The 20,425-nt window shown below is 44.4% G+C and overlaps 1 protein-coding gene across 1 annotated transcript in view; it reads left to right on the forward strand.

Moving 5' to 3' along the window:
* DERL1 (derlin 1) overlaps positions 1-19,884 on the forward strand; it is a 39,054-nt gene extending 19,170 nt beyond the window's left edge. Inside the window, exon 8 of the mRNA XM_075920172.2 lies at positions 1,431-19,884. Coding sequence (XP_075776287.1) covers positions 1,431-1,566 — 136 coding nt within the window. The 3' untranslated portion in view covers positions 1,567-19,884. The remainder of the gene's footprint in view (positions 1-1,430) is intronic.
* The last annotated feature ends 541 nt before the right edge of the window (positions 19,885-20,425 follow it).

The following is a 20,425-nucleotide window of genomic DNA, read 5'->3' on the forward strand; positions in this document are numbered from 1 at the left end:
CTGTGAGTAACCCAATCTCCCTCCCCTTCCCCTTAGCAAAACACTTCTGGTCCCTGCTGTAACCTGATCCCACTCCCCCCCCCCCCCCCCCCCCAGCACCTCAAACTTATGCTCAGGTCCCGGTACAGCCGGCACGTGTGCTAAGCGGCCGGCTTTTCAAGCAGCTGGTCGGGATACCGTGAATAACCCAATCCCTCTCCTCCTCTCCCTCCCCCGGAACCAAACACTTCTACTCCCTGCTGTAACCCACGTGAGAGCGGCTGACCTGAGTGGTTCTGGGTTCAGTCCTGGTTCCGTCAGGAGCGCTTGCCATTTTGATGCCAGACTATCGGGAGTACCGGACAATTTGGTGCTGGACTGTTGGAGTTTTAGTGTACTGCATAACTTCCAACAGCATGGTTGGGTGCTCAGCCTTACATGGTAGCTGTCTTTGCTATTTCAAGCCCTTCTTTTAAATATTAGAAGAAAAAATTGTACTTAAAATGTTTTTCAAAAAACTGCCCTGAAGCTACCATCAGCGTTGTTCGTTATATATAATTCTGTCTTTTATTCCAGTTACATACATACATACATACATACATTTAATTTCTCTCAGTATATTAAGAACCGTAAGAATAGCCATCCTTGGTCAGACCAATAGGAACATGTCCGTATTCTGACAAGAATAGAAGTGGTTTATAGTACTTCTGAAGAGGCACCACTTCTGGATTTTTGTATCAAAATCTGTAGGGAGCTTCTGCAAGTAGGATATGGTGGTAACATTAAGACACTTCTGTGTCGAAGTTCTTTAACTTCATGGTGTTCTGTTTGTGAAAACAAAATTATAGAATTGGGACTTGCCAGTTTTCTGTGAGGGTTCAGTGGAATTGTGCCCACTTTAACCCAGAGCTGAATTTGACTCTAGGTCTGTCGGACATTTGAATTTATTCAAGAGTTGCTGTGACAAAGAGGAAGAATGGCCCATTGGTTAGGGTGCCAGCCTGATATTTGAGAGACCCAGTTTTGATTCCCTGATCTGCCCTGGGCTAGTCACTTAATTTCTGCCTTGACTCCTCATCTGTAAAATAGAAATCCCTTCTTTACAGGGTGTTGAGGAAAAATCCACTAAAAGATTAGGAGGTGCTCCGATATTGTAATGGGAACATACTGTAGAATTTTCCCTACACCTCTTGTCTCTACTCACTTACAGAATAAAACTTGTGGGAGGTTTTAGGTGGGCTAAAGATACCTACTTCATAGGGTATTGAGACTTAATATTTGTAAAGCAAATTATGTGATGGCTGTATAAATTAAAAGCTATACTTTTTATAATTTTTAGTAACTAAAATGAGCTGTGATTCAAGCCCATGATTTTTAAAGAGTAATTGTACTATATTCAGCGTTTGGTCTCTTTCTCTCCTTTTCTCCCTGCCCCCAAATGTGTGTTCCAGATACCGATGGCTGCCAAACAGGAGAGGAGGAGTATCAGGATTTGGTATTCCACCCGCCAGTGTGCGAAGGGCTGCAGAAGATCAACAGGGTGGTGGAAGACACAACTGGGGCCAAGGTTTTCGGTTGGGTGACTAGTGAAACACTGCTGCTTTTGACAAAAAGTTGCTGCAGATAGGAATGTTTGTTGGTGCAGAGCGCTTAAGAACTGAGTCTTTTCTCCAGTGCTTCTGGAGTTGACCCTTAAAGAATCTTTCTGGCGCATGACAAAACTAAGAACTCTTGAAGAAAAATGTAGATTTTACCCCAGGTTAGAAATTAGCGCTCAATTCAATACTGCCATTAAAAAAAAGCCACCTTTAGTACTGTTCATCTGTCATAGTGTCTCTTCCACCTTTCTCCTCTCTGATGCAGTAGAAGATGCTGATGGGTTTTGTCTGTGTTTCTCTTCATCTGATACATGGAAGTTAAAAATCCAGTCCCTGGCCAAAGGATGGCTCAAAGTAATGTCCCCATCTGTATATCGAAAAGGCTGATTCGTCAATATTTATGTTTGGAATCAAGAGTCTTCAGTAACCTCTTAGATGGCAGTAACTTACTGCACTGCATTCATAACAACAAGACTAAAAGTTTCAGAAGTTTTAATTCAATTATCTAACTATATTTCAAGAAAGCAGTTTTATTTTCTCTTGTCATGCAACATTGATGAAGAGATTCTACCCTATGCACTGCAGGAAGAGGAGAGAGGATTGCCATAAGAAATTGGGGGAAAAAAGCTGTTACCAATATTCGTGGATATCTCTCTCTCTCTCTCTCTGAACAGTCGGTGTAATGTACAAGATTCCGTGTGTTTACACCAAAATTATGGCTGTTGCTAACTCTCCTGAAATCTGAAAAAAAAAGTTGGCTTCAGGGTTTATATTTTATTTGCAAAATTAAAGAGCAAAAATCTTATTTTACAAGTAGACAGTATCACATTTTGGGTGTTCACGTGAAGGGTTTTGACTGCAGAGTTATGTCTATATCAAACAGACTTCTGCATTCTCTTTAAAAATTTTAAGAAATTAAATCAAAACTGGAAATAAAAGAACTGATTGCTTTTTAAAGGCCTTTCTCATTGTCAAACAAACTATATAAAGCTGTTATAATCAGTTCTTCTTTTCACAGTTACTCTATTTTTCTCTTGGGAAGAAGTGGGAGAAATGATTGATAGAGAGCTATAGCATTTTCCTAATGTAATCATGAACCAATGGGCTCTAGTGAGCAGTGTACATTACTAGGAGCTAGGAAATTCTAATCCTGGCTCTTCCCACTGATTCACCATATGGCCTTGAGCAAGTTATTTGGCCTCCATATCTCTGTTGTCCTGTCTTTAAAATGGGGGTGATACTTACCACACAGGTTCAGTTAGTTTTATATAGTGCCATGAAAATAGTAAGTAACAATGTTGTTATTACTGCTGTTTTTTTTTTTCTGGCACTAAACTTGTAGATTTCTAAATACTGCCACTCACCCTGAGCCTGGGAAGAAAATAAGCAAATAAGTCCTTTTATCTGTGACTGGCTTCAGAAGGATGCATTTTCTCTTAACACACCATAGTTATGGTGGTCTTCTGGCTCATGGATGAATGCAAAGAAGTGGTGATCATGCTATGTGTTCATGGCTGTGTAGGTATATAAAGGTTCAAAACTCACTTAGCCATTCTAGTTTCGGTAATCAAGTTTTAAAGATGCTCTTGCCTTGTCCTATTTATGTTTTAATAATGGTAAGTGGAAAGATTCCACTGATGGAAATGCTACTGTACCTATTCTCATTAGTGATGCTGACTTGTGACAGTCCAGAAGCTATAATGCATACAGTAGTCATGTTGCAGCTGGTCTCCAATTGGTCATGTGTAAATCACTTTCTCCAGAGCAGTTGTCTTCATTTTAGAAGCAGGATCTAACTGCTAAGACAAGTGACCGTTTAAGTGATTGTCACATAGGTTATGGTTTACATGCATTCTGGTTGAAATTCATCTCTGTGGTGACGGACAGCACAAGTGGGAGTTCAGCGTGGTTAAGTGGTGTCCTCTGTACAAAGGTGAATTTTTCTCTCTAGTGCATGCTGTATGAGCAGTGCCTTCTGTGACTCTACAAGTCTGTTGTGTTTGCAAGGCAAAGAGAAGTTTTTGTCATAAGATTCTTGAATTAAACTGTGTTCAAAGACCAAGGTGACAGGAGTCTTGTAAATTTGGAACTCTGAACTAATCTTAAGTTAACGTTGAACACTTTACATTTCCCATTTGAAGACCTACAGCTTGACCTGCGTGCACTTGAGTGTACACTGACAATGGCAGATTCTCCTTGTTATAAGGAGGCACTCATTAATTTTTTGTACGGGGAATTTCCCTTTTTTTGTAACCATTTTTTTTTTTTGTTGGCAAAGTTTAAATTAAAGTTTTAATCTCTGAAATTGTCTGTCTGTTTTGCTAAATCACATTTAAGTTTTCTGCAAGTTTTTGATTTTTCTCTGAAGAGCCTGTAAGAAACTCTGTTTTATGCCATCTCTCATCCTTAATCAAAAGCCTCATGAGAGTGACCTACTTTTTGGATCTTATCTGTTATAGTTTTCCATAGTGCCTGTCTCCACTGGTTTCAACCGTCTGCTGCATCCCTCTGTTCCTTGTGCTTGTGTAATTTCATGCTTCTCTTTTGCTCACCTGTTTGCTTTTTCAGGATCCCCTTCTCCTTGTTCTTCCTTCTTTGGGAATTTCTTATGCATACACTCTGAAAGCCCCTTTTCCCATTCAAGCCTTCTCTTTGGGTGACTTGAATTCAAATCTAGGGACTCAGGTTTGACCCTTACATGGTTAACTCCCTTTGTCGGTCTCTTCTATATCCCCGCTTTGATATCTAAATTCATTCTGTCAAAAACTGTTCTAGCTGCTACCCTCTCTAGGATGAGTGACTAGTCTGTTAGCTACGTTCATAACCTCATCTTTATTGAGTTAGCACAGAGGCCCCAGTTGAGATAACAGATGTGTTGTGCAAACATATTGGCTGTGTCTACACTGCACCCCTTTTCCGGAAAAGGGATGCAGATTAGACACTTTGGAATAGGCAAATCCGCGGGGGATTTAAATATCCCCCGTGGCATTTGCATTAACATGGCTGCCGCTTTTTTCCGGCTTGGGGATAAGCCGGAGAAAAGCGCCAGTCTAGACGTGATTCTCCGGAAAATAAACCCTTTTCCGGAGGACCTTTTATTCCTACTTGCCGGAAAAAAGCGGCAGCCATGTTAATGCAAATTTCGCGGGGGATATTTAAATCCCCCGCGGATTTGCCTATTCCAAAGTGTCTAATCTGCATCCCTTTTCCGGAAAAGGGGTGCAGTGTAGACACTGCCCTTGGGTGTAGGAATGTGGAGGAGTAGTCGAGTAGTCAACTACCCGATAGTACTACTTGATAAGCAGAAGCTTATCGACTATTCAGTCACCACCACCCCATTCCTCCCCCCGCTCTGCGCTCTTAGAGGGACAGAGAGGAGACAGACAAGCAGACAGAGTGGCAGTGTGAGGGTTGTCCTGAGACCCAGCGAGAGACCAGAGAATGAGCCAGTGTCTTTGCAAGCCAGCTCCTCTCTGTCCCTTTACGAGTGCAGAGCAGCAGCCGGGAATTGTGCTCAGACACAGCCTGAGCTGGAAGTGAGCGCTTAAAGCGCCCTTCCTTAACGACTAGTCGAGTAGCCAATGAAAATTCCATCGACTTCTCAACTAGTATATTAATTGATACTTATCCTTAATTGGGTGTTGGCTGGACCAGAAACTGTTTCCTATTATAAAGACAAGAGGGGAAACTGAAGCACTGATTAGGGGAAGAGCCATTCTAGTGCCCTGTTTGGTAGGACACTCTGCCTTTTCTCCCTCAAGAGCCAAGCTGTCACTTAATCCAGATTTATTTTGCTCTGTGTCTTTGTGTCCTTTGCCCTTGTTTCTTGTTAAATCAGCTGGTTCCTGATCTGTTAGGGTGCATCTACACAGCACCAAATTTTGAAATAATGTGCTATTTCGAGACATCCCTTGATCCTCGTGGAATGAGGGTTACAGGGATGCCGGAATAGTATGCCCATTATTTTGAAATATTTTTCAAAATAACGGGTGCGTTTCAAAGAGGCAGGATAAATAGCCCCGCTATCTAGACGAACCCTTAGAGATGATTGGGAAAGCCTTGACAAAGAGGGTGGAAACTGATTAAAAACTTCATACCATTTTTTTTAAGCAGGGCCAATGACACCCTTCTTTGTGGTCCTCGTTCTTTCTCCTCCCACTCATCTGTTCCTACTGCTGCTAGTTAGACTCTATTAATCTCTTGCTGCTCACTCACTTTCTTCTTTTGAGTCAAGCTCGTCATCCTCCAGGGCTCTTCAGTAATAACCCTCGCCTATTTCTCTGCTCGCAGTATAATCTGTAAGTGGCATTCTCATTGCGAATGATTTGCTGAGAAACTAGACTGATCACGTTTTGCATTGCTACTACCTAATCATTATAATAATGCAAATTTGTAATTCACATGGGTGACATTTTTGCCTTCCGGGTGAGCTTTCCCCCTGCATTGCAGGCTGATAAGCAGCTTGCTACAGGATTATACCAGTGAGAATTTACTTCATTTTGTTACGGGGCAAGAAAGAAAGAGAATGAAGAAGATTGGCCATAAGGGTCTCCAGAGATCTGTATTAATTTTCAGCTTCTACAACAGACTTCCTGTGTGACCTTCAGCAAATAACTTGATCTTACTGTACCTCAATGTCTCATCTGTAAAATGGAGATAATACAGTTTTTCTCCAGCTCTTAGTCTTGTGTAATCATAGGGCAGGGACTGTCCCTTACTAGGCAGTTATATGGTGCATAGTATAATAGAGCCCTAATCTCAGTTGAGATGGAATGAAAGTTTTTAATCAGTTTCCATCCCTTTCCACACTAGTGCCATAATGGAATAAACAGTTCTCTGTTCGTTACATTTGATCAACCAGTGTCATAGGTCAGTGGTTCTCAAAGTGATCTGTGACCATCTTGCAAATAACCTGAGTTAGTGCTCCAGTCTCTCCCCTACCCCATGAGGCTGGAGCGTCAGCTCCCCACTGCAGGGGGAAGAGACTCTCAGGCTGGATCCAGCTTGCGGGATGAGGAAGCGGCTTAGTGTGCTGTCGCTCCCCTTCCTCTTGGCTTAGGGGAACAGTAGCATAGGAAACTGCTCTCCTGGAGGCTTTCCCTGCTGCTCTCATTGGCCGGAACCACAGCTAATGGGAGCAGTGGGGGGGTATGGAGCCAGGTAAACCTGAGGGGCTGATTATTTCAAAATAATAACTCCTGCTCATCATGAGGAATAACACTTACTTCAAAATAGCGGTAGAGTGGTCACTCGGCTGCTGCTATTTTGGGATAACTACTCCCCAGAGTCATTCAAAGTAATCGCTCCCCAGTGCTTCCTGGTTCTCTAAGTCAAGGTAGCACGTCCACAACAATGGAGCCTGTCTCTGACTAATTTGGAGGCTCTCCCATAGTGGGGGCCTTCTGTTTTGATTTTGTTATTTTGGAGTTATTTCATATTTAGTTATTTTGAAATAATTTCCTGTAGAAATGTAGACATGCCCCAATATAGCTACGGTCCACAGGCTTCCACTAGGCAGGCCCAAACTAAGACTCCCAGAGCTAGGGAGCACAGCATTCTCAGGACTGGAAATCCCAGCTGTGGAGTTCTTTACCAAAGTAGTTGTAGTTGTCTGGCAGCCTCTGGCGGGTATTGGGGCAAATCCCCAGTGTAGACAACTTCATCAATTGAGACACAAATTCCCTCCTCATTCATCCATAAAAGTCCCCCAATTCTCATGTGTATTTTGCATCCGCCAATACAAGATGGAAAGTCAATAGAAACGTGAAAAGTTAGCTGTTAAATCATACCCTTAAAAATGCTATTCAACCTTGCTCAGCAAGGTGCTAATAGCACGGAGGGGGGAAATCCTATATATGTGGCATGGTGAAATAGCATTTGAAGGTCTAGTAAATCTCAGTACCACAGTCTAATCTTCTGAAACCAGGCAGATAATAAGAGGCACTACGGTTTTATTTTTCGGTCGAGTAACTAAATGGCTAGGGTGTGTTCCAGCTGGATGAGGACCCTATAATGCAATGTCTGAAAAACAGCTCTATATCTGCCATTAGATCACACCTCATTGGTAACCGAATAATTACTATATAATTTAATGCCAATGCAAACAAAATAAGCTAATGTGTTTGTTCCCCTATAGATCATTTTGTCCTTTAACTGTAACTCTACTAGTTCTTAAAAATCATCATGTAGCTCTTTGTGTTCCCTTGTCACTTTTACGTTATCTCCAAAGCAGGATATGAAAAAATTCAAAAACTGTCAAAACCTGTACTATATAAGTAAAGATTAAATAACTGGCCAAATTCCACTTTCCGTTCAGTCATGGACCATGGGCTGAGATTATAAATTCAGGACTCCACAGCCCCCTCCATCCACAAAAGCACATCTCTAATGTCAGCGGACAGACTAAGGTTAGAATTTGACCATTCCTGAGGTAATGAAATGTTTACTCTTACTGTATTTATGAAGCACTGTAGTATCAATTTCTGTATTATTCCTAGGGAAAATATGCCCCTCCATCTTGGGCCACTGCTGTTTTTTTACCTCTCTTGCTCTTCCTTCTCTGCCTTGTTCAGTTTCTTCCACCTCTTTTATGTGGCTTGTGTTCTAGGCTCTACAAAACAATTCCAAGTTTTAAACAACAAACACACCTCCAATAAACTGATTTTAGGGTGTGATCATGTTTCAGTTCCTGAGAACTGTGCAATAAATGGGGATAGCCTAAGTCTCCATAACAATGTGCTTAGTGACAGAGAACCATATTTCATGTCAGTTTAGATGCTTAAAAGTCCTTGAAAGCAAATTCCACCTAAAAATGGTAGTTTGGAAATAAAGCTGCACAGTGTATTGCCATGGACCCTTCTGTGATGAGGCACTGTGATGCACCATGGCGATAGCAGAAACACAACTGCATCACAGAGCTTCAGGAAGATGCTAGTGATGCATCGACTGCTTTCCTCTTATACACTGTAAAATTCCTGCTTTTGAGATTTGAAAGGTTTGAAGTACTGCCAAGGTTCGCATTTAGCACAACAACGAAGAATGGCCATTTTGGGTCAGACCAATGGTCCATCTAGCCTAGTATCCTAACTTCTGACAGTGGCTGATGCCAGTGCTTTGGAGGGAATGAACAGAACAGGCAATCCTCAACTGACCCATTGCCTTTCATCTACTCCAGGCTTCTGGCAAACAGAGGGTAGAGACACTTGGAGCACTTAGTTAAAGTACCAAAAGTGTAAAAAAAAAAAAAAGCTTATTTTGGATTTTCACAGGCAAAACTTCCATATCAGATGAAAGTCTATGACTCTGTATAGGATTTTACTAGAGATTCCCATAGTCAGGTCCACTGATTGGGGGAGGGAAGCGAAAGGGGGCAATTGCCTAGGGGCCTGGGCAATTTAAAACAGCCTGGGGACCCTGGATGCTGCCAGTATCAGTGCAGCGAGGCTATGGCCCAGCCTTGCTCCGTGTCGCTCCTGAAAGCGGCTGCCACATCCCTGCAGCCCCAGGGGGATGTTTCTCTGTGCACTGCCCCCTACCCTAAGTGCCAACTCAGCAGCTCCCATTGGCTGGTAACTGCAGCCAATGAAAGTTGTGGGGCAGTGTCTAGGGTTAGTGGTGCACATCCCCCATCTAGGAGCTGCTGCAAATGGGGTATACTGGGTGCTTTTGGGAGCTGCTGAAGGTAAGCACTGCCCCTGTCCCACCTTCTCTCATAGCCCAACTTCCTGTCCCAGTCTAGAGCCTATGCCCTGCACCCACCCTCCTCTTCAGAGCCTGACTTCTCTTCCCTCCTCCATCCAAACTCCCTGCCAGAGCCTGCACCCTGCATCCCCACTCACACCCCGTATGCTAGCCTTGTGAAAGTGAGTGAGGGTGGAGGAGAGTGAGTGATGGAGGGAGGGCTGATAGTGTGAGCAGGTGGCAGGGCCTTGGAGAAGTAACAGGATGGGTGTGGTCTAAGGGGAGGAGGCAGGGCAGGGACGAGGCAGGGTCTTTGCGTCTGCAAGATTAGTTAGACATTTGGCCACTCTATCAGGTGGGCACATAGAAGCATTGACTATACTGGAAGGCTACGTCTAGACTGGCATGATTTTCCGGAAATGCTTTTAACGGAAACGTTTTTTACAAAAAAGCACTTTTTGCGGAAAAGCGTCCGTGCCAATCTAGACGCACTTTTGCGCAAAAAATCCCCGATCGCCATTTTAGCCATCGGGGCTTTTGTGCGCAAAACAGTACCTGTGCTGTCTACACTGGCCCTCTTGCGCAAATGATTTGCACAAGAGGGCTTTTGCCCAAATGGGAGCAGCATAGTATTTCCGCAAGAACACTGACAATCTTACATGAGATCGTCAGTGTTCTTGCGGAAATTCAAGTGGCCAGTGTAGACAGCTGGCAAGTTTTTCCGCAAAATCATCTGAGCGCTTCATTTGCATTGTCTCTGCCAACAAAGGCTGCAATGTAGGCGAAGCCTCAGAGTGCCATCAATTAACTTGCCTACCAGGAGTCAGAGATGGACTGACAAACTACAGCTAACAAGAAACTTCTGTCTGCAAGCAGTGTTCCCTGTAAGCTGAGCACTTACTTGCCAGTCTAGACACAGCCGAAGAGTGCACCTAGCAGTGGAGTTGGCAGCTTGCTGGGCACCAGCTAGTGCAGGAGCAGTACTGCCCAAATGTCAAGCAGACCACGTCCATGTGGATGTGGCTAGTGAGTGCGTGGGGCCCAGTGACTGTTCTCACCCATGGCCCAAAATTGCTGTTGGTGTGTTTGGCCATAGTAGAGTGGCATAGTGTGTCATGTCACAGAGAGGCCAACAGCAGACGTTTCAAAGATGTGAACTGCTTTTCATCACTAAATTCAGCAGCTACCTCTGTTCAATACTAAACCATCAGTGGTTTTGGATTGATTTCTTCTCATTCAAAGTAGGCATTTAATTGAAGTCCTTGGTTAGGCAAAGCACCCATTGACTTCAACAATGATGTTTTCAGGAGCTGAAACATTTTTTAAGTCACTGGGTGCTTTGCCTAAGCAAGGACTTGAAACTTTGGGGTCAAATCTTCAACCGGTGGAACTCCCTGCTAGAGGATTTTGTGAAGACCAGGACTTTTAACAGGATTCAAAAAAGAGCTAGATAAATTCATGGAGGATAGGTCCATCAATGGCTATTAGCCAGGATGGGCAGGAACGGTGTCCATAGCCTCTTTTTGTCAGAGGCTGGGAATGGGTGACGGGTAGGATCACTGAATGATTACCTGTTCAATTCATTCTCTCTAGGGCATGTGGCATTGGCCACTGTCAGGAGACAGGATACTCACCCCATATCGCCAATTCTTATGTTCCTCCTGCCCATCTCCCCATCCTTCAGTAAAAGGTTAAAGTTCGTTTTGCTGTTTAAAGCTCTGATGCAGTGAATTTTGAAACAAGGAAGAAAACGAGATTACTTACCTGTAACTGGAGATTCCATTTTCCACTGAGGGTCCACATGCCCTGCATCTGGAGCCAGAGAATTTGAAAGTCGTAGTGTCCATTGTCCCCATATTCATCCTTGCTCTGCCTCATAGTTTTGCCCGAGGCAATAAAGAGCAGGGTAGACAAACTGTGCCCTCCAGTTCTGCTGCAGAATCTTGGATATGAAGGCTGGCTGCCCTAATATGTCAGGAAGCAGTACACCATGCAAGGCAGCTGTCCTTGATACATGCACCCTCATGTAATGGGCTCTGTCTTCAAGAGGTGAGGGCAGTTCCAATAACCAATAGCAGAGAGTAATGTACCTGGAAGTCACTTGGAGATTCCCTGTGTGGAAATGGTCTGACCTTTAATTTATTCAGCTATAGTGATAAACACTCTAGATAGATGACTTCCTAAGTGGTCTTGTCTTCCGCAGGTAGAAGACCAAGGCAATGTGGACATTGAGGGACTAAATGTGCTTCTCCTCTGCCAAGATATGAAGCTTCAGAAAGAACATAGATAGGTGTATAGGTCGATTGTGATGAAAGTGTGCTACCACCTTCAGTAGAAACTCGGGGTGTAGATGGCAGAACACTTTGTTCACTATGAAATGTGGTAAACGGAGACTCCACCATCATAGCCTCCAATTCTCCTACCCTTCTCGCAGACATAACAGGTACCAGGAAGGCAATCTTCATAGAAAGGGAGCATGAAACCAGAGTTTAGAAGGGCAATTTCATTAATGTCAAGAGAACAATGCTGAGATTCCATTGGAGAGTAAGAGGTAGAACAGGCGGCTACATTTTAAGGAGATTCTTCCAAAACCTGGCAGTCAATGGGTGAGTAAACACAGAATGCTGTTCTACAGGGGCAGGTATTCGTAGTAGAAAGCACGAATGGATAGAATTGAAAGTGAGCCCCGAAGTCTTCAGAGACAGAAGGTAACCTAATAGATGGGGAACATCTATGTCCTCAGGAGCAAGGCCCCACTGTGGTGCACAGGAAGTTAAATGCTTCTACTAGCAGGCTTGTTGACTCTTTCCTGGTACTTGAGCTGAGGTCTTAAAACACCAATGAACAGTCCTGTTCAAGTGAAGATGCCCATTCAAAAACCAAGCTCTGATGAGAAGTGTCAGTGGGTCAGGAAGCCTGATCCTTCCACTGTGTCACACGAGCAGTTCTGGTAAATCTGGCAGTGGAAGTGGGGGATGTGCTGACAAGCAGAGAGGGTGGGTTAGGCCAAAATGGGGTGACCAGAATAGTCATGGCCCTCACCCACCCGATCTTGTGGTAGACATGCGGCAGGGAGCAGTAGAAGGGAAAAGGCATAACTTATCTGGTCTGACCAGTGTATGAGGGCACCCCCTTGAGAATGGGTGTGAGATCCTCTGTGGAGCAGTATGAGATGCCCTTGTGGTTGGCCAGGGACGCAAAAATGTCCCTGGCTGGAGTCCTCCGTTGGTTGAACATGTTGCTGATTACAGTGTTGCAAGCTCACATTCATGGTCGGTGACAAATTTCCTGCTGAGAATGCCTGAAAACATGTTCTGAGTCCCTGGAAGATAGGCTGCTGGTAACAGTATCATGCGGGCAATGCAGCAGTCCTAAATCTGCAGCGCTTCTGCACAAAGTGTCAGTGACTATATGCCCCCCTTATTTGTTGATATAATCAATGGCAGTAGTAGTGTCTGACACTATGAGGATATGATGGGAGCGAATAGATGGGAGGCCTGAATGCATAACATGTTGATGCACATCATGGATTCCCAAGTGGTCCAAGTCCCATGTACTTGCCCAGGTGGGCATCCCATCCAGCAAGTGATGCATCTCTGGTGATTGTCATGTCCAGGGAGGACAGAAGGAAGGATATTCTGCTGTGGACTTGACCTGGTTCTGTCCACCATTGGAGAGAGGAGAGTACAGCAGGGGGAACTGTCTGCAGGAGGTCAATGGTATGTCACGTGGGAGAACAGACCTTCTGAAGCTACAGCTGAAGGCAGCAAAGGTGCGGACAAGCAAAGGTGGTGACACGTGCAGGCTGGCATGTGGCCAAGGAGGAGAAGGCAAGTCCTCATTGGGACAGATGGATTGGTAACTACTTTGGCAATCAGTTCCTGCAGGATCTGAAATCTGTTCCTTCGTAGGAAGGCTCATACCGAGACCACATCAGTGGAGGCCCCAATGAATTCTAGGGACTGCGTGGGATCCAAAATCAATTTTTCAAAGCTGTGCTCATCCCCCAGGGGTAGGCGAATGAGGAATGTGGAGGTTGAGGCTCAAGCCCGTTCCCTGCTAGGAGTCCATCACTAAGATGTGGGCATATAAGTACTCTCTCCTCCCCCAAGGCTGCTACTAGAGAGAAAATTTTGGTGAAGGCCCATTGAGTGATGAGCCCAAATGGTAGGATCTTCTTCTGGAACTGCCAAGACTGACTGAGAATCTCAAGAACCTTCTGTGGGGTGGATGGATGTCAATATTAAAATAGGTACATTGAGAACTGTAAACCACATGCCTTTTTCTAATCAAGTTTCATATGGTTAATTTTTTTCTCCTAAGATGATCATATAAAACTTCAGCTTGTGTATGAACCAATTGAGACAATGGAAAGTTTACCTTCTCTTTTAACTTAGTCTAAAGTAAGAGACAAAATAGGGAAGATGACAATAATGAACAGTAGGGATGTGAACGAGTAACTGGTTAACCAAGTGATGCTTACCGGGTAATGGTTAACTGGTGCTTGGGAGCAGCCCCCCACCTGTGGCCTGCTGTGGATGGTGGGCTGCTCCAGCCCCTCTGGGAGCCAGCAGTCCCAATGCGGGGTCAGGAGCTGGTGCCGGCAGCCCCACCCCAGTGCAGGGGGCCGCTTCCCCACTCAGGATCCCACTTAGTCGGTTAACTGGTTAAACGTTAAGTGAACCTAACGTTTAACCAGTTAACTGATTAATCGGGATTTTACATCCCTAATGAATAGAAGAAAGGTCTTAGCCTTAGGGGGAGTGCAGGATTCAGAACAATGAAATCCTGAAGTGTTTCTTCCCAAATCTAACATGGGAGGAGAGATTGGGGAGGGGTCAATCCTCAGAGCCTTGCTCCCTCACAGCCTGAAGGGGGGGCCACTGGAGGCCAGGAGCAGCCCCCAGAGCCTAGCCCACCCCAAGCAGCCTGCAGACAGCAGCAGGGCCCTGAAGGCCAGGGTCAGCCCAGAGCCTGGCCAGTCCCCCGGAGCATCCTCCCAAACAGGCTGCAAGATGGAGAGGGTCTCTGGATGCTGGGGGTAGCCTCTGAAGCGCTGCCTTCCCCAGACCAGCTGCAGGGCAGAGGGAGAAGAGAACTGGAGGCTGGGGTCAGCTTGCAGAGTACCCTCCATGCAACAAGCTGCAGAATGGGGATGCACTGCCCCAAGCAAGGCTCCCCCGGGAGCATCTGCAGGTTGGGGATGCCCCCCACCAAAAGGCTGCAGGCTGGGGGTTGGGAGAGGGTTGGCAGCTGGAGGCTAGGGCTGACCCACAGATCCCAAACCAGCACAAACCCAGAATAATTCTCTGACAAGCTTCCTCCTCCTGAAGCAATGGAAAGCCATCTTGGCCAGATCCAGGAGACTGACAAGGAGGTCTCATAACTTTGTGGAGCCACAGATGCATGGCTACATCTACAGTGCATGCTTTTTGTGCAATAACTGTTTTGTGCAAGAGTTCTTGTGCAAAAGGTCTTCCACAAGAGCATGTCCACACTGCCATGTGCTTTTGCACAAGAGCATCCATGGCAGTGTGGACGCTCTCTTCCGCAAGAAAGCTCTGATGGCCATTTTAACCATAGAGGCTTCTTGTGCAAGAAATTCATGTTGGCTGTCTACACTGCCCTCTTGTGGAAGAGCTCTTGCACAAGAGGGCTTATTCCTCGTGGGGAGAGGAATAACTCTTCCAGAAGAAGCCTTGTTTTCCAACGCTAGACTGTAAATTTACTTGCGCAAGAACGCGCGTGCAGTGTAGACAGCCGGCAAACTTTTGCACAAGAACACCTGTTCTTGCGCAAGAAGCATGCAATGTAGACACAGCCATGGAGTGTAGGAGGCACAGAAGGCATGGGGAAAGGTTCTGGAGGAGCCAAAAGAGGGGCTGCAACCTGACACCGCTTCATATATGCATGACAGGGTCTCTCTCGTTGGAAAAGGGGCAAGTGTTGGGGAAGTCTATGAACGGTGCCAGATGCCTTATGGCTCCATAAAGGAGCCGTCAGCTGATCTCTCCGGTGGCCCACTGGGATTCTTTGCTTTTCTTTGGTGACAGCAGGTCCTGCCACATAGTATCAGATTGAAAAGTGAGTAAGGAATGAGACAGGGGACTGCAGGAAGAGAAGGGAGTGTCACATGGTTAAGGCAGTTAAATGCCCCCATAGAGATTTTAATTCTAACCCTGTTTCTGCCACAGAATTCCTACATGATCCTGGGCAGGTTACTTAAAACACTTTTCATAGCTGGGAACTAATTTTGTGGTGCTCGTTTTCTGGGTACCTGACTTGAGATTCTGGGGTCTGCTTTGCAAAAGTGCTGAGCATTCACAGCTGCAGCTGATGTCAGAGGAAGCTCTATATTGAATATAAGTACTATATAATGCTAGGTACTCTTACAAATCAGGTTCTATGCAACTCAGATTGGGCATCCTAAACTATAAGAAACTTTTGACCTTAATCTCTGTGTCTCAGCTCCCCACCTGTGGGATACTACCTCATCTCACAAGGGTATTGTGAATATATTCATTAATATTTGTAAAGCAAGAGATACTAAGGTGATGATTGCCAGAAAAAAGCCCATGAGGAAATTCACAGTAGGGGTTGAATAGTTTGCAGCAAATAAAATCTAAGACCACACATTGAACATTTAGGGAAAAACAAAATATTGAATAGCTGGTCATTCAGTTAGCACCATCTATCCTGTGCACTGAATAAGATTCAATGGAAAAATGTGATCATGTAATTACAGACTATATCATAATGTGTATGCACAAAAGGGCAGATTTAAGATTGCCCAGGCAATCTACATTCTGGCATCTCCTCCTTTTTTAATCTCAGAGGGATAGCTGTATTATTCTGTAACTTTAAAAACAGCAAGCAGCCCTGTGGCACCTGAAAGACTAATAAATATATTATATTTGGACCTTTTGTGGGTAAATCCGACTTCCATCAGATGAGTTGGAGTGGAAATGGAATGGAAATTTCCACGCCAACTCATCTGATGAAGAGAGTTTTATCCATTAAATCTATTTGTTAGTCTCAAAGGTGCCATGGGACTGTTCTATTGTTAGTGTTTGCCTTGGCATAATTAACATAATTAAAGCAGAAGTCTGAGATTCATGGTGTTCATATTCTTTCCATCCTAAAGGCCAGCTCCTAAATTGGTGTAAATCAGTATAGCTTCTTATAAGTCCATGGAGCTACTTTAGTTCACGCCAGCAGTGGATCTGGCCCACAAAGCTTGCTATAACCCAAGGCTCTATAACCCAAGGCTGATGATAATCTGAAGGAATAAACAATGGAGAAAGTGTCGGATTTGTGCCCCACAGAGACAAACTTGGACCTTAACTGACTGACAGACCTAGACATCAGTGGACTCTTTCCATTAGACTAGTGTTTCTCAACCTCTAATAAAGTACCCCTTTAAAAAAAAAAAAAAAGTACCCCCCGTACCTACAGTTTTCAGACCCACAAATTTTTTTTCTACCATTGCAACATATTTCTTTAAACAAGTTAATCGTAGCCTGGGTGGGCGATGAAATTTTTGGGTGTAAAAAGTACAAAAATAATAAAGCATTGTAAAACTTAAAACAAAAATATTGTTTTCTCCAAATTTCAGTTGTGTTGATGTACCCCCCCAGACTCCTCTCGAGTACCCCTAAGGGTACTCATACCACTAGTTGAGAAACACTGCATTAGACTGTAATGAGCTGGCCCTAGTCCAACATCCCAAATCCAAGCACTCCCTGAAGATTATTTTAGCACATCTGCTATTCCTATTGCAGGCTGATATTTATCATCTGACAGAAATGTATTCTGGCCTTCATTATGAACTAAACAATTGCTTGTTTGTTTTTAAAGAGCTTGATTGGAGAATCTCCTTTGTAATCTTGCTCAGCCATCCATGTGGGCAGTAAAGCAGTTTCTTGTGTTGAACAGGGATATCCAAGAAATCCATTTTAAGCTAAAAAGGAAACCAGAGCAGATTTTTCCTTTTAATACCTTAAAACATAAGAATGGCCATAATGGGTCAGTCCAAAGGTCCATCTAGCCCAGTATTCTGTCTTCTGATAGAGGCCAATGCCAGGTACTTCTGAGGGAATTAACAGTGATCTATCCCGTTGTACACTCCCAGCTTCTGGCAGAGAGAGAATATGGGCACCATTCCTGCCCATCCTAGCTAATAGCTATTGATCAACCTATCCTCCATTAATTTACCTAGCTCTTTTTTGAATCCTTAATCTTGGCCATCACAACATCCTCTGGCAAAGAGTTCCACACATTGTACATTGTGTGAAGTTTCAAGAGTTTAAAAATTTTTAGAGTTTGACAAGGTATTTTAATTTGCCTGTAACATGCCCACAAAAGAGCCAGCAACCCACCATTAACAACTAACCATGCAACAACAAATTAAAGGACCTGATGTTGCTATTAGCACTTGCTATCTGTATTGTGGTAGTATTTACTCCTGAGGTTGTTCTTCGCCAAAAAATAAATTCTGTTCCCAAAACTTAAAAATTCTGCACACGATACATCAAAATTCTGCAAAATTTTGACAAACATTATTTGTCAAAATAACACTACATAATCACACCAGTTTCAATTATTTTGGTAATTTATTTCAAAATACCTGTCTACAAATATGTTTGCAACAATACAGACACACACAAAAATTCCCCCAGGAGTATGGAGTTAAAGAAACTCCCATGATAACCCAGTTCCTGTTTCTCTGCCTTCCTTCTCCCCGCACCAGAGCCCAGCTAAGGGGACAGACTCTCACAGTCCCTCCACCCCAGAGCCTACCTGCGAGCCCTCCCAACCAGTTCACTCAAACCCCCTCCTCCTCAGAGCCCAAACATGGGACCCCGTTACCTAGATACCAGCACCCCCTCCATCCCAGAACCCAGCTGTGGAGGGCCGCTTGGCCCAGCGACCTGCACTCCCTAACTCCCAGAGCCCAGCTTATCCAGACTCCCATACCCCTCCCCACTCCAGAGATCTAATGGGAGAACAGCCTGATGCTTGGTCTCAGACATGCACAGAGTTTCCTGCATGCAGCCGTCTCCTTCCTCAGGGCATGCTGGGAACTGACGCTGCCAGGAATCCTTTAGTTCTATTTCCCTTCCCCCAGCTGTGACTTCTATGCACAAGCTGGGCTCTGCAGAGTCCAGTGGCCCTAGTGGCAGTTGGCAGCCCATTTATGTGGCGGAAAGGAAATTCGGAGTGCACAACATTAATTTCTGCAATACAGGAGTTCCTCGTGATTTGCGGAATCACTACTGGTGGTTCCGCTTATTTGCGGGACTTCTGTCCCAGGCTGGGGGGTGGATGGTGGGGTCTGGGAGCCGCGGTAGAGTTTCCCGCAGCTCCCAACCCCTCCGGTGAGTTTGGGAGCCATGGGAAGCTCACCGTAAGGGCCAGGAGCCAAGGAATGCATCCACCACGAAGGATGAGTGTTTCCTGCATTCTGCATTGTGCTGTGGTGCAAAAATCCCCCAGGGCTGTGGCTAGACTGGCAAGCTTTTCCACAAAATCATCTGATTTTGCGGAAAAACTTGCCAGCTGTCTACACTGGCTGTTTGAATTTCTGCAAGAACACTAAACCATCTACTTCAAGACAGACCCAAGAAAACCAACAATAGAACACCACTTGTCATCACCTACAACCCCCAACTTAAACCTGTCCAACACATTATCAATAAACTACAGCCTATATTGGAACAGGATACCATACTCAAAGAGGCTCTGGGAGACAGACCCATAGTCTCCTATAGACAACCACCTAACCTCAAGATGATTCTTACCAACCACCACAGGACATACCACACTAATACCAACCCTGGTACCTTCCCTTGCAACAAACCCCGTTGCCAGCTTTGTCCACATATTCATTCTGCTGATACCATTATTGGACCTAACCAAGTGAGCTATAAGATCAAGAACACATATTCCTGCGCATCCAGAAATATAATCTATGCTATCATGTGCCGAAAGTGTCCGTCTGCTATGTACATTGGACAAACATCTCAGACACTTCGCCAAAGGATTAATGCCCACAAAACAGATATCAGACAAGATCACAAAGAGAAAACAGTTTCTTGCCACTTTAACCAGAAAGGACACTCTCTAAATGACTTAGCCACCTGCATTCTGCTACAAAGACCTTTTACATCTGCACTTGAAAGGGAATCCTCTGAACTGTCATTCATGTTAAAATTCGACACTTACCAACAGGGACTTAACAAGTCTTTGAACTTTCTCACCCATTACCAAGACAGTTTCCCCAATTATCACCTGTAATACCATTAACTCACAAACATCCCACTCTCCCTACCTTTAATATCAGCAATTCACAGACACTTACCTTCCTTCCTCCCCCTTCCCACCCCCCCGCATCCCCCTTCTGTTCTGCAATGTGATTTGTCCTTTTCATATTTGTTCATTTTTTTAAATTCTATCCTTTGGTATATATGGTTGTGACTACTTTCTTCCACTATTTGATCTGAGGAAGTGGGTCTGGCCCACGAAAGCTCATCATCTAATAAACCATCTTGTTAGTCTTTAAAGTGCTATATTGTCCTGCATTTTGCTTCAACTACCCCAGACTAACACGGCTACATTTCTATCACTATTCTGCAAGAACACTGACGATCTCATGTAAGATCGTCGGTGTTCTTGCAGAAATACTGTGCTGCTCCCGTTCGGGCAAAAGCCTTCTTGCGCAAATCATTTGCGCAAGAGGGCGAGTGTAAACAGCACAGTACTGTTTTCCGCAAGAATGCCCCGATCGTGAAAAAGTGCTTTTGTGGAAAAGCGTCCTGCCAATCTAGACGTGATTTTCCAAAAATGCTTTTAATGGAAATCTTTTCCATTAAAAGCATTTTCGGAAAATCATGCCAGTGTAGACGTAGCCCAGGAGTATAGCATGTATGTATCGTATGTAAGAGCTCCAGTCATGGACTCCAACCCTAATATGGCAGGTGCTAGACAAACAGAAAGGTGGTCCTTAAATTCCCTAAAATGGTTGTAAAACTCCTACTGAAATCAATGGGAACATGAATGGTTAAAAGAAAGGAGGAACGAGCCCAAAAATCTTGTCTGCAAACACAACAGACAAAATCAAATGTCAATTTTAAGCTCCTAAGGGTATGTCTACACTACAGTGTTATTTC

Source organism: Pelodiscus sinensis, chromosome 2 (genome assembly GCF_052426305.1).
Source record: "Pelodiscus sinensis isolate ZL-2025 chromosome 2, ASM5242630v1, whole genome shotgun sequence".
Classification (NCBI taxonomy): domain Eukaryota; kingdom Metazoa; phylum Chordata; order Testudines; family Trionychidae; genus Pelodiscus; species Pelodiscus sinensis.